Source organism: Pundamilia nyererei, unplaced genomic scaffold (genome assembly GCF_000239375.1).
Source record: "Pundamilia nyererei isolate P.nyererei 1_Seehausen unplaced genomic scaffold, PunNye1.0 scaffold00010, whole genome shotgun sequence".
Taxonomy (NCBI): Eukaryota; Metazoa; Chordata; class Actinopteri; order Cichliformes; family Cichlidae; genus Pundamilia; species Pundamilia nyererei.
Genome location: NW_005187411.1, coordinates 2,129,950 through 2,145,249, shown reverse-complemented (window position 1 = coordinate 2,145,249; position 15,300 = coordinate 2,129,950). Strand labels below are relative to the sequence as shown.

Sequence of the window (15,300 nt, the reverse complement as noted above, 5' to 3'; positions counted from 1 at the left end):
TATTTATTTATTTATTTATTTATTTATTTATTTATTTACCACTACACTGTTGGATACTTATATTTAATGTGGCAAAAGTTCCAGTGAAATATTGATTCTCAAAGTTTTGAAGAGTGTTTCATTCATTTCAGAGAGCCAGCATACTGTTGAGAGAAGAAACGCACCCATCAAAATAATTCTAAAGCCAATAATTTGTTGATTAAACATTAAGCTGTCAGGGAGCTTCACTGCTGGGCGTGAACTCTTCCAATATATCACAAAAGGTTCTTTCATTACTAACTTGGCACAAGCCTATTTTCAGTTTAACAAAAATGTTTAGTAATGTAATAAACGTACGCTCTAGCAAAAGTGTTTAACCCTCATCAGGTCTGTGATTTAGTAGTCATTAATTACTAAGTTTGTGTGTTGCTTTTACTTAATATCTGAAACCTGTTTTGTTCATTCTAACTGTTGTGCTAAATTATAGCTTTGTAGCCATTAGTAAGGTTGGATCTTACATTTACCAATACCAGCCTTGGAAATATTAAAGAAAAGCTACTGTCTAAAAGACTGCACTCGTGAATGTTAGACTCAATTGACCTATGCCCCATTTTCATTGCCCTTGCTTAAATGCTTCATTTCCAATTATTCCTCTTACTCTTACGCCCAGCTGGCATCAGGTTAATATTGATTTTCTTAAATGTTCATGAAAAGACGAGATGCTTTTAAAGAGAAGGGTCACTAGGGAAACATGCATATCCACTTGTTGGTTGCTGATTGGTTGCTGGAGGTTGCTGGAAGTTGATAGAGTGAAAACATTTGCAAACACCCAAACAATGCTGCATGGCAAACCTCTTTGTGATTGCTTTGGTGACAAGTAGTTTGCTGAGTCATTTGCAAATACTTGTAAACTACTTGCCAAGCAGTGGTGAAACTGAAAAGTGGAACATATTGAAAAGAGAAAGCATCTGCCTTCAAAATAAAAGTTAAGTCTTTCTGAAAAGTAAATGGCGAGGGTTTGCAAAATTACAGATGTTGGTGGAAATCTGCATTCAACCAAAGATATCACAAGGAGGTTTTTGGTGCAGCACCCTCTTTGTAACAGATTTTAATTAGTGGCACACAGCAACCTCCAGCAAGCATTACCAACCGCTTGGGGAAATACATATTTTTCCATCGTGAAACACTGCTATGCCAGGGGGATGCCACCTGGTCTCTAAGCCTGTGCGACTGAGGTCTTTAAGAGATGGAAGCACAAGACAATACAAGAAAAATAAGAATGCTTTTAATTCTGAATACTGCAGCACCGTAGTGAGATCCTAAAAATAAAAAAATTGAGACACAAACCACAGATCATTTTTAACTCACTATAGATATTTTAATAATTATAACATATAAGATGCTGCCTCTGAACCTTCAGATCCAGAGTAGAGTTGTAAAATAATACATATACAAGACTTACCTCCTCTTTGGTCTTTTTAGACAGTACTCGGAGCCAGTCTCCGATCATGCTGAGGACGGCTGCAAAGTACGCTAAACCTATGAGGATCCAGAACCACACCAGAGGCTTGTACCACTTCATGTAATCGATCTTGCGATTTCCACCTGAAGAGGAAGGAAAATGTCGTTATGGTCAGAAATTAAGCCCAAAACTTCAACAGAACAGCTTATTGTGCGCGAATTTTGGAGCGTAGCTCTACCTGCCACGTAGTCTCCTATTCCCACTGTAGTGAGCGTGATCACGACAAAGTAGATGGCATCCAGTGTGGTCCAGCCTTCAATGTGTTTGAAGATGACAGCAGGGATGGTGACAAAGACAATGCAGCCAGCCAGGATGAACAGGATAACAGATGTGACCCTTATCTTCGTCTGGCTAATCTGCTTGTGTTTTTGCTGAAAAGAACAGGAGGTGCATTTAGAACCAATATAAGCAACTAAAAAGATGATGTAAGAGTGACAGTGTGAGCCACAAAAAGCAATGAAACATGGCTCACAAACAAAAAAGAAGACACCATTACATATGCCATTAGGGTAAGAATAAAAATGCAGCTAAATGTTAGAATGATATCTGCATATTTGACTTGTTTACACAGCCAGTAAAGAAGAAAACATCACAATGTGTTACTTGTATCTCACCCTGAATATCTTTTCAACTTTTAAGACGCTTTTTACAAAGATGGTCCCCAGCTGGTCTCCGATCCCCGCCAAGAGGAAGCCAAAGAGAGGGATGCCAAATATGGCATAAAGGATGCAAAAGATTTTCCCGCCTTCCGTGCTCGGAGCTATGTTTCCATAACCTGTTGAACAATTGAAAGCAGAATGAGGAGGAGGAGGAGGGGAGAAGAAATGAAGAAACAGGACAGGAAGGTCAAAAAACAAAGCAGGGCTAAGAAGAGTGAGTGGTAAGATGAGAAGCAGAAGACAATCAAGACCTCCTTATGCAACATAATCAATTGAAGCTCTTATGTAATACCTTTCAGTTCCAGGAGCAGGGCTTGAGGTAAGTAATGCAATAATTAGATTCCCCTTAAAGAAAATTGAATTAATAATGACATACTATGATACAGGGAGGTAAAAGGAAGGAGCTTGAGCAGCGTCAGTGAGGCAGGAGACACAAATCACTATCTCCTGTTTTAACCTGCTGAAAAGCAGAATATTAGCATAATACCTGTTCTTTGTGTAGAATATACTACCTTTATTGAGAGAAGTAATATGTTTACACATGGTGGACAACATACAGTACAGTGCAAAAGTCTTAAGCCACCTCTCATTGCTTTTTACTTCTAATTGTGGATATTGGATCAGAAAATATTGGTATATTAGTGAAAAAGTATATTAGTAAAAAAATGGAGTCAATGGCTTCAGCATCAGAAAAAGAAAGCATGCAAGGATCTATTTCAAATTTCAGTCTCTTTAAGAGAAACACATTAACAGTATATATATTGCTCATATAATTTTAAAATGAGTGTCTTCAATTTTTCAAGCCACTGGACATAATAGATCAAAGGAAAAAGATGATGTCCTTAAGGAGGCGTCAATCTTATCCTGTTTATCTGTAGCGTTAAAGCCTCCCTGTTTTTGTTTCTGTGGAATGTCTAATTAATATTGATCGTATCCTGCTATCTTTGAAGGTCTTCTCAAATATTTTCTTTTTCTCTTAATTAAAAATACATATTATTTGCTTTTTTTATTATTAATGGAGGGGGTCCTATGGGGTGATATTTGTGTTGATCTTCTATTTGTGCACTAGATTAAATGAAGCAAGCTACCAGGTTAATTAAATTTCTAGACTACACCATTAAGGAGGTCAGGGACATGCTGTTTTTCCAGTCACCTAAAGGATGGTACCCACAGCTGATAGAGGGAATACAAACAGTAGTGCCTCAGCTTTGATTTTGTGATTGTATATCAAAATGTTCCATCTGATCAAAGCCAGGTACCCAAAGTCTTTTTACTTTCATTTTTAAAAGAATTTCAGTGAGTCACAATTTACTGTTTCTCTTTAAAAAGCAAGAAAGGGCAAAATGAGACAATTAAAAAAAACTCAACAGTGTCTTCATCATACACTGAATAATGAGTCAGGTCTCACATACATCTTCAACAAAATGACATCAGACTGAATTCTCGTGAATGGGACTCCCTCTCTCTCATATATACTTAAGAATGGCAAGGCTTAACATTGATGCCATTTAGTAGTCCTCACTACTACAAACTTTTCCTTCTCGTACATCCTCTTACATCTGTTCACGCTGTATAAATGAAGACTGTGCTTTTGAGAGTACCTCGTGCATGTATTTTTTATGAGATTTGAGGTTTGCCTCAGTCTACATTATTCTTAGATTGTTAAAATTGAGTTCAAAAGGAATTTTGATGGTTCACACGTACAATAAAAATTGCATGGACTGTCAGCAATACCAGGTTCATCGTGTTTTAGAGTAATAAAGAGAGCATTATCTAATAGTTTTACCGATAGTTGTAATGACAGTTCCAGCGAAGAAGAAGGCACTGCCCAGGTCCCAGTGACTGGAATTGTACAATGTGTCTCCAGTAGGCCTCACTCCTCCACTCACAGAATCAATAGCATGCTGGAAAGTAGAGAAATATAGAAATTATATGGATTAAAAGTATTTAAAATTGCTTAAAACTGAAATGTGTACTTTGACATAATTAGTGAAAGTCATGCCAAAATGCTTAATAGCAGCTGGCTCCTGTTTTGCTGCTGAGCTTTTACAAACTAATCAAAGCTATGACTGTATGCCAGCTCAGCTGATGACAACACAACAAACACGTGTCTGCTTTGATTTCACTATACACAGCCCCAATGGTGTGAACAGAGTGAGTAACAACGTCCTACTATTGTTTCTGTTACATGCGCCTCTATGTATTGCAATTGATTGCGTAACACTCGTGAGGAAACTGAGATTAGATCCAGTGCAACGATCTCCAACATCAGCCCAGAAGGTCACCACCTGAATACAAAGAAAAAAGGCTCTGAACAATAGAGGAAGGGAATGCAAGTTAAATGAGGTCTGAATCATTCTTATATCCATGGAACGAGCAGGGGCGCTACCAAGGGGGGTCCTTGGTAGCGGAATAAATAATTTATTTATTACTGCATGTGTGATTTTTGTCATTCATATTGTGTCACTTTGTAGGTCCCTCACAATTTATAGTCATCACCCCATCACCTTCGGCACTCCTGCACTGTTTTGCTTTTGGTGTGCCACCACAATATTTTTGGTGGTGCCCACATGGCCACCCCCATGAAGAAATTCTGGAGACGTCCCTGGCCTTGAGGCTGTGGATTGAGTTACACTTAATTAAATCAGCTGATCACTGTTGTAGTTCAGTCCAGACTCGTATTGTGTTGAGCTACCGTTTTCTGACTGTTGTGAACTGTAATTGGAAACTCAATAACTAAGCATTGCAATAAACATGTATAGTTGCTCTTTTTTTAATTTCCTCTTGATCATCTTTGGCTTGTGAGTTTAAAAAAAGACTTGTTTGTTTTTTTAAATGAGAGAAAGGCAGTGAAACTTAAGTAAAAGGTGGTGCAGCAGGCTCTTCTGAGCCTTTCGAATTACTAATCGTGTGCACATCAAGTTGATCTGACCACAGGATGCGTTTAAACTGTTCAGTGTCTGGCTCTCTTCGAGGAGCTGTTTCTCCACACACCCAGTTTCCATGTTTTCACAGTTCACATGGACCAAATCCACACAGACTCTCACTTGCAGCCCAAACACTGCTGTTTCCCTGTTGTTCGTTCACGTCAGCCTTTTTTTCTGCGTTCCATCGACTAGTTTGTCTAGTGCAGGGAAAACATTTACTGCTTCATTATTTTCATTGATTGCCTTCTGTGCTCCATTATGCTGCCATGAAAAGTTAATTGACTATCATTTGGTCTTTCTACATTTTCTGTTTATGGGCATGCTGTGTTCTCTACACAAGCATTTATAGTTCTTTATCTTTAGGCTCAAAACTTCTGCTGACATGAAAGCCACACAGAGCAGCCCCCATTTTATACAGTGAGATGTGAGATAACCTTTCAGAGAGTGCAGAGCGGTATAATAAAATATGTATGAACTGCCGTGATATGCATTTTACAGCAGAGAGTCTGGGACCACTAAACACATAGCTGCACATGCCTATTCAGAATCTTACATGTGATTACCTCGGCTCCATCAGTGCCCTCTCTCCCTAATGAGACGGATTTTTTGTATCTATAATTAGGCAGTTTCAATTACGTTACTTCATAGGTTTTAGCAGACACAGCTGCTTTATGGGGGCAATATCAAAGTGGTAATTATATAATAAACCCCAAATAACCTAATTCTGGAGTCAAGGGAGAGCTATAAATAGCCGCACAATGTATCTGAATACTGTATGAGGAGATCTATTTTTGGCACTTGTCTGTTTCTCAGCCATGTTCATGCTTCATGAGAGAAAAATCCTCCTTTTGCACATGTACTTTGGAGCCATGAGGATGGTGACTTGTGTTGTGTTGCAGCACATTAATTAGCAAGACAAATGGTGTTTTCGTTTCACGCCTCGTGCTCCTTTCTATTTTGATTTCACCAAAGAATCACTGCAGAGTGCTGACGAGTCCTCGTGGCTAATGTGTTTTCTGTTTCTTCAGTGCAGGATCATTACAGAGCAAACACACTCACTGCAGATTTTTATCCTCTCGGTGTGCCTTTCTACCCCACAGCGGGGGACAGCGGTGAGCCTGCCAGCATGGTGCCTTGCTCTATCCTTCACCCAACCTCATTGTGATACATTGCCAAGCACTGTCCTCTGCAGCACTTTCAACATTACTAATATCTAAAGCTTTAACCTAACCCCCTTGAAGACTTAATGCTTGTTGCAATGAAGGACACTGAGGTCCATCATATGCAATCAGGGTAAAAAGAAAGTGCACGGTCTCTTTCTAAGGTTACGTATCACGGTATAATAATAATATAAAATCATCTGGTCCTTACCAGGTCCTAAAATTATTTTAGTTCCAGCTCAGACGAACAGCATCACATGATATATTATACCATATTTTTTAACAACTAAGCCAAAATACAGAAACAGTGGATTTAAACTAATTACATATAGTGATCCAGCAGGCTACAGAACCTTTAGCACCAGTAGCTTGAGTAATCCTTTTCAGTAATCATCATCAGTCTCTCACATCATTGTGGAGGAATTTTGGGATACATATAACTACAACATTACTTCAGTTCATTGAGGTTTGCAGGTGTCCCTTTATGCACAGCTCTCTTAAGGTCCCAGGACAGCACTTCAGTCCATTGCAGCACATTGACTCTTTCCCTTTTTAGCCGTTCTGTTGTAGTTTTGTTGCTGTGCTTGTAATCAAATCTTGTTGCGTGACCCAGTTTTGTCTAGAATTGATATATGCAGGTTTGACTCACTGACTATAAGGTGCCCAGATCCTGTGGCTGCAAAACAAGTCCAAATCATTACGCCTCCACTATCATGCTTAACAGTTGGCATGAGGTGTCCTGATATGCTGAGTTTCGTTTTTGCCAAATGGGGCATTGTGCATGTCTGTTCAAAGCACATTGTTCCAAAATCGCGTTGTTGTTTGTTCAGATGCAACTTTGCAAACGTAAGCCAGTTTTAACATTTCACCTGCTAACTTCGGGCCTGTTGACTCATTGTCTAAACTTGTGAATTTGCTGTGATTTCCACTCCTCGGAAACTTTGGAGCTATCTTGAAAGCTTTCCACGTATGAATAATCTTTCTCACTGTGGAATGATGGATCTCAGATTGTTTGGAAATGCTCTTGATGGGCAGTAACAATTGGTTCTCTAAGATCATTGCTGATGTCTTTAATCCTGAATGCACACACATCAGAATGCTCCACATAAGCAAACTACCAAAACCTTTGCTTTTATAGATGTGCTCACACTTTTTCCTGATTAATTAATTTAAATGCACTTTTTTAGATTATGTTAAATGAATAATAGCATTGTGCAAAATATCATGTGATTTTCATTATGTCTTCACAGAATGGTTGTATATGGCTGGTTTTTATGATTGACTTTTCATGTGGAACAGGTGATCAGATTCAAATGAAAATAGCAATATAATAGTGAAAAAAAATAAAAGTTTATTATTCATGCTTAAAAGCCCAGTGTTAAGCTGTGGAGGTATTTTCAAGGAAAACCTGAAATGGAAATGAGTAGAAATGAATCTCTTTTGCCTTTCTTTTTCAGTGCAGCCATCTAAAGAGCTTAGCCTTCACTAGTTAGTGGAGCATTTTGATTTCGCATTTGATCAAGTATGTAGAATTTGCTTGACGTTTTCCGGAAAAGCACAATTTGTGCTACATAAGATTATGACAGAAATGGCAGCACAACCTGACGTAGATTCTACTGCAGGTAGCTCAGTGAATACAAAAGTTTATTTTAAATAAGTGACTCATCAATAAATGAGACCTGACTGGTGTCAGTAACAGCACGGCTTCACATCGTGCCATAGTGTGAGTCATCAAAACAGCAACAGGAAAGCCAATTAGGTCTGCTGTCTTCGTGGGCGCACAGTGGGTGCGTGGACGACACAAATATTGAAGAAGACACGAGGAGGTCAACAGACGTGCATGGGCACACACTCACACACATTAAATCAACACACGCTGTGCCCTAACAAGAGCTTGCGATGTGATATACTGTCTGCTTCCATCTCAGGCATGCACATGCTTCCCAAGGTTGCCATTTTTCTGTCAACTCCTCCACCAAACAGTTTGACAACAGTGAGTCACCGCTGCTGTGTCCCCGCATAAAGGCTTCGGCTGAGTGACAGGCTTGACATAGCACACACAGGCCGATAATGGAAACTGTTAGAGGACTGGGCATACTTTTTGATGGAGTACTTGTGAAGCAGCATGTCCTCCAGGCTTTTGCTTGAGACACCAGGGGAAAAAAGTGTTATTTGTTCATATGAACTTCACACATGGCTTACACTTAGTATTGGAATCCCATAACAACTCAGCAGATCAACATTATATCTACTGATTTACAGAAATTTACATATTATGTTTTGATTATGTTAGTACATCACTTATGAAGCTACGATTGAAAGGAGAGGAGTAGCAGTAAAAAGCTCATCATTATACACATAAGTGCACAAACCGAGCATGACTAATTTGCCACTATTCTTAATTAACTATATCACATCAATGACTTGACATGCCATTAAACATTTTCTCATCTATCTGAATTAGATGATTTGTCTAGAAGAATCTCATGTCTATGATTGCAGCACTTTTACGTTGAGCAGCAGGAGGTGTGTGTGCCTGCTGGTCTGTGTAATGAATAATTGATTCCCTCCGGACCCCAGGCACTCCATGCTAAAGGTTCTAATTTCCACACACTCCTCCATAAGACATACTGTTATTGATTTTTGAAAGCTCTTGATAGGGCTTTTGTGGCTCAAAGGTTGAGCACTGCTAGAGAAATAAAAGAAGAAGCTAGAAGCAGAAGAAGAAAAGAACAGAGGTGGGTGTGGAGAAGGAGAGAGGCAGTCCGATATTCACTAGAGTAGTGTTGAAGATATTAACGTCAAATGGAGCCATCCTAGTGGAAAGTGGAACACACCATTAGCATTGCCATTTGGTTGTTTCCAAGTCTTTACTATTTTCAAGCTACATTCGAAAAACAGGAAAGCACAAGATTTCTAAAAGGCTGTTTTTTTTTCTCTCCATTGCCAAAAAAAAACTATTTTCAGTCTCTTTTGATTCCTGTTAATTGTGTGCTTGTGTTTGTATTTCAGCTTTGTGTTACTCAGTTCTTTTGATTGTCCAGAATGTTTCTTTCTTTTATTTCTAGATGTTCTCTGCAAACTGATTGCTTTTTCCCATCACTCCCTCACAAATCAAACTTCCCACTCACCCACTCGTACATCTCAAATCTTTTTCCACTCCCCTTTGCAGTTGTAAGTGTCAGCTGGGTGTAGTGACCTTAAATCTTGATCCATAATTTTGGATGTGGTGCTAGAGAGCAATGTGAACTGCTGCCATAGTGTGTTATAAAGCGGCTGACACCATAAAAATGCATTGTAAAATGCGCCGTTAAGTTTCAATGAGATGGGAATGGTTCTGTTTTGTGGGTCTGCTTGATAGTGCGCACAATTATAAAAAAGTTTCACAAGCTGGCTTGGTAAAATGTGGAACACTCTAAAGACAGCATCAGACCATATGCCGCAGGTTTAAGAGTTATCAGGCGAGTTTTTTGGGCGAACAGCTGTGCCCAGTAAAACACCGGCACCCTGCTTCTATGCAGCAGATGCTGTATTGAGGGGGAAAGCAGATAGTGACGGGATTTTGGGGAGACTGTTTAGAATATTGAGTTTCTGAAATCTCTCTTGGGTCTTTAAAGATTTTAACAATATTTGTATGTCATAATAGAGCAACATCACACAGTATTAAAAAGAAAACATTGAAAGAAAACTTGGTTCCTGACATTTCTCACAGTAAATATAACAGCGCTGTCACAGCCATGAGCTTGTTTCCTTATTTAAAACATGTGGGCGTTGTTAAAGCTGCACTCTGGAATTTCATATCGCACTAACACATCTATTATTGAAGGTTTTTTAGCTATGCAAATACAAGTTAGTTATTTGTCAAATAAAATGGGAGAAAATTGGCCATATTGCTATCATTACTCTGTCTTTACACAGCAAGAAAACTAGAGAGAGCTGCAATTAAATAAAAAAAATGTTTGTTGTGAATATAGCATAAAGGTCATTGTGAAGACATTTTTTGCCCTCTTCTCAATGATCATGCTGTCTTTTGTTATGTAATATCAGGCTGCATGTACTGGTGTATGTGTTCTAAAAGATCCGTGTTTATTAGAAGACTAAATGCATTTAGGTTTCTACGGGAGGGTTGATTGTTATCAGTTATCAGCTGTTACTCAGGAAACCGTCATTCAATGGGAAGGGCAGAACAAATGTCTTGGTCAGGCTGTAGCAAGCAGCAGTCATATAATTTGATTAAAAGTGCCTCAAAAAGCCCTGAGAGCACAAACAATTTTTAAATTGTATAAAATTCAGTGGCTCCAAATCCCTTACTTTAGTGCAAAAATGAAGGAGTTCACCCACTGTAGTTTTTATTAGCAGGTCAAAACTATTTTTGTGCCAAGCTGTAAATGTGTTCTTTAACGCTGTAAAGTTGGGCATTTTGGAGTTCTGGAGTCTGTGAGGATTGACTTTTGGAGCCAAGTTTAAGAGGCCATTAGAGTAACTGCAGTTTTTGGCACTTCCACATTCCCTTTATTTAACAGAAAGGAGCACTGTGCAGTCTTATCGTAGCTACTTCTTAATCACAAAATAGGCCCACTGTAAAGGATACCATGCTTTGCCATCCTTTTAAACTCTGCTCCCATCCAGGGGACCCTGCCTCCTGCTCTACGACAACTGGGAATAGCGCCAGCTCCCCATCCTTTTACCTCTACCTAATTGCTCGGTACTATAATAAAGTGCACAGAGGCTGCCAAAATGCCTGGAAGAAGGAAACAAACACCAGACAATCATGTCCACTTTCAAGCGCTTACCTTGATGATGGCGTCCAGCTCATTGGGAGTAACACATGGGTGCCTTTCGAGGAAAGAGGCCTTCTCCAGGGTGATGCTAGTTTTCAGGTTGCTCTCAAATGGCTGCTCCAGAGCCCTGAAGGCAAGACCTCCACAAACCAGGTAGAGAACAACCACAATGAACACCGCCAGCACCGTCTTCCACTTCATCACTGAGTGGAGCCCCGTTGTCGAGCCATCAGAGTTTGTGTCCATGCTAGCCACAACACTGGCAGAGCGAGATGAGATGGACAGACGTGGCAGTGGACAGTGACCACTGGCTTTCGGGTCGCAGCCCATTGGGTTTTGCATGGTGGCAACACTTGCCTGGACCAGGGTTGACTTCACCATGCCAGGCTGGACCTTTTTGGGAGGGACCAAGTTGGTCTGGACTGCCACTAGCAAAGAAAGTAGGAGGGAAGAAAGGGCTGTTGTAACACTTTTTTTTTTTTAATATAGATTACAAAGATGGAAACACCAGTGGTTTACTGCACGTTTGTCTCTCTGATGGTCATTTATGATGTCTTATAATAATTGGCTAAAGGCTCTTTTTGTAAGAACCTTTTACCTAAATCAACAGGCATTTGGACATTTCATTTGTTGATTTGTCCGCAGATTCTTTTTCTTATTTTCACCTTTTCTCTCACCTTCTGCCTTTCTTTTGGTTTATATTTCGAATTTTGTGTTGTGGAGACATTAACATAATTTCATTACAACTGTTTAAAACCTATGTGTCCTTTATGAAGCTTTGAAAACATTTTATACCTCCTACACTGGGCTAATAAAAGGCTTTTTGCAAAGTCAAACACTATTAGAAAAAAATCTAGTTATCCAGCCTACAGCTCCGCCAAACATAACAAGACTCCTTTGTCATCTCAGAAGCTTGTTATCCTGAGAATTTCTTCATATAAAATGTATTTCAGATTTCACTTGTGAAAAGGGGTCCACAATCTCTTGGCCTCACATCTGCCTTACAGATCATAATTTGTACTCTCATTTTAACATCTGATTTCAACCCTGCTCTGTTACAACACATGGATGGATGGATGGATGGATGGATGGATGGATGGATGGATGGATGGATGGATGGATGGATGGACACAGATATATAAAAAGCACACCAATGAAAACCTTACAGTAATGTTGGCAGAGGTGAAGGTGAAAATTGAGTTACTCTCTTTGAATGGAAGCAGGATCCAATTTTTCTAATAGACTGTAAGTGAGGGATAAGTGCCACTTTCAGTTATTGTCTTCCAAAGAGGTTTCATAACAAATGCATGTGTACTGTAGCAGGTCAACCATCAAACATCACCTATGGAGATAGCCAAATTTCGACTTCCTTAATGTATATAAAGCACTGCGTGAGCTTTTTCAGAGCTCTAGACTTCACCCCTGCCCTGACGCCCCCACAACTCCAAAAAGGGAAAGCATGGAGTGCCTCTGAGCCATGGGTGGAGCTTGTTGTCTGTGATGTAACCTTTGAAGGTAGGGATGAGAAATGTATTTGTTTTTTAAATGGGGTGATATTACTTTTGGGATATGCTAAGTACAATGCACACATGCTTAATCAAGTATTTATGACTTTAGAGGGGGGGACATGTATTTCTTTAATATTTCCTGGAGACTTATTCCATCTTGCCTAAACCTCAACTTAACACATAAGGGACTTGCTTTCTGTTCCCGTAGTGTGAGTGTTTAAACAGATTCAGGTCCCCACAGCATGATCATGCACTCGCGCGCACACACACACACACACATCGACCCATGAGTCAAAGAATGTCCAGGAAGTGGCTTGTTCCCTGATCTAAGAGCTATTCATCTTCCGAGTCAATTCTTATATAAAAGACTGAATCAATAACACCAATGTGATGTCAGCTTAAGGTGGAGAAAAACACTTTCGGTTTATAGTATCTGTCTTTAAAGGTGCTGACTGCAATAGAGCACAAATCTATTAGAAAAAAAAAGACTCAGCTGGAAGACTCAGTATAGTATGCTATATTTGGTGCAATGTTTTTTTAGAGATGAAGTGGAACAGTTACTGGTTAGTGAATTTCAAACTAGGCCAAGTCCATGACTAATCTAACTAAGATTTTAATTTTCTTTTTATCACAGTGTTTGACTGCATGAAATTAAATAAATTAACTATGACTGAATGTCATATATTTAGTTTATTTGGTTCATTTCAAAGTCAACTTCATGCACTTCTGAGAAAAAGCAGAGAATATGAAACTATAATCTATATTTTACAGCTAGAGTTGAAACCAGAAGTGCAGTGAGCACTATAAGGTTTGCATTTCACCTTTCTGAGGCTATGATCCATTAATGCAAAATCCTTTTTGAACCATGCAACAGCTTCGAATTGATTTTTGCAAATTAAATAAGGCTTGAGTGGAAAGTGGTGTTTTTTCTTTTTTTATCTGATCTCAACCTCTCAGCCCTCCCTTTGGATCCAAGTATGTCTGGCCAAAGCAGAGGAAATGTTCTCATGTAGTGATGCCCCTCATGTGGACCACAAAGATGGACATACAGAGCATGTGGATACAGATAAGGAGTTTGATGACAGTATCTATCATATTTACATCTGATGTACAGTTGAGTGTACAAAAAGAAGTCTAGTGGTATTAAACATAAAGGCTCAGGCAAGCTTTAGGCCCTGTGGCACTGGGCAGGTTGTAGGCGTTTAATTCGGCAGCTGAGCCTCAAATTTCAAACATTAAATCAAACCCAGTGCACACCAAACACTTCCGGCAGTGACTGATTTCAAAATAAAACCTCTGTTAAGGGAGGCGCAAGCATCCTCAACACGATACCCATGCATAGTGTATTAAAGCAGAATTCCTTTCCAGCAGTGACTGGAGACTTAGCACGACTCTTATATGCTTTTGAAAGGGCAAGGGGTACATGAGCCATGATATTATTTAAAACAACAACAACAACAACAACATTTCTCTTCAAATAAAAATCGCATGTCTGAAATTCTTATAAATTCTATTCCTAAGTATAATGATGTCTTTTAGATGGCGACATTATTTTTAAGTAGACACATTTTACAGCCTAGTTCTCTTTTGAAATCTCTTCCGCTTTCACACTGGTTATTTCTGCCAGCCTGTCACTACCAGAGCTCCGCATCCAGCAGCGTTGCTTTATACGTCTGAGCGGACAGATAGTGCAAACTAGAAAAGCCGCGTTGTCGTATATGAATGGTAATTTTGCATCACAAAAGCAAATAAAGGGACCGCTCAATTAAATGAAAAGAAGCATAAATATTAATTTCTGTATACTGAATCTGTGAATAATGCAGCCTGATGAGATTGTGTATCAAGTATTTCCATTCAGATGTTTAGGCTACTGACATTAAGAGTACTATTTAATTGCATATCTGAAGTTATTCCACAGTAAAACAGCAATATTCACCAACCTTGTTCTGGATCCCAGTTAACTTGTTTTCTCGGGTTTTCTATTGGAAATTTCATCTCTAGGTTTGGCTCAGTGAAAACGCAGGTAAATTCAGTCAGCGTGATCGCAGAAATACAGGAAAAAATGGACAAATCACAAGAAATTCATGTTGGACACATCATCTTTTCATCGAAGTGGGAGTGGATTGCACAAAGGAATAAAGGCATCGCAAAACCGCATTGTCTGTCTTCCTTTCTTGCACCCCCTCCTTTTTTTTCCCTTCTCCACCTCGCCTGGACGCGTGGTGTTCGCCTGACAGACTGACAGAGATACGTGTGGCACCTTGCACTGAGCAGTGGCTCCACTCCGCGGTCCAAACCACTTCCAAACTCACACTAGAGCACGCACGCAAATGGTCCGGTCCAGAAACACAGCCGGAGTGTGGCCCAACCTAGCAACTTTACGCACGCGTTACACCGGCAGCGAGAACAACGAGGGAGGATGCTGTCCCCTCCCTTTAATTCAAATAAGCGCTCTCCTCCACCTGCCTTCATTGTTAATGTGCATCGAGCTTTGCATCAGAGGCATTTTCTCTCATTGTGGAATCCGATTTTCAATACTCACTCTTATATTTTCCCCCAAAACCAGATGATCCTATTATCGTTACCGTAACCAGCGTCTGACCACATGGCGCAAAGATGATCACCAAATCAGAGGCAGACTTAACCCATTACATCATTCACGCATGTGAGGAAAACTGTATTATTTATGAGCTTCAATGGTACAGGGAGGTCACCTCTTCCGGCAGCCCCCCCAATCATATACTATAGATCTGATGATTTGGCG

At 39.7% G+C, this 15,300-nt stretch overlaps 1 protein-coding gene across 2 annotated transcripts in view; it reads right to left on the bottom strand.

Annotated features, from left to right (window-relative positions):
• Nucleotides 1-15,133, bottom strand: part of kcnk10b (potassium channel, subfamily K, member 10b) — a 16,913-nt gene extending 1,780 nt beyond the window's left edge. The window contains exons 1-6 of one of the 2 annotated variants that reach the window (XM_005723791.1): nt 15,079-15,133; nt 11,041-11,456; nt 3,947-4,064; nt 2,116-2,276; nt 1,680-1,872; nt 1,442-1,584 (exon numbers count right to left, since the gene is read on the bottom strand). In XM_005723791.1, coding sequence (XP_005723848.1) covers nt 1,442-1,584; nt 1,680-1,872; nt 2,116-2,276; nt 3,947-4,064; nt 11,041-11,456; nt 15,079 — 1,032 coding nt within the window. In that variant the 5' untranslated portion in view covers nt 15,080-15,133. Of the gene's footprint in view, nt 1-1,441; nt 1,585-1,679; nt 1,873-2,115; nt 2,277-3,946; nt 4,065-11,040; nt 11,457-14,476; nt 14,862-15,078 lie in introns of those variants that run through there. The other variant, XM_005723790.1, reaches the window with a different exon arrangement.
• Between the last annotated feature and the right edge of the window lie 167 nt (nt 15,134-15,300).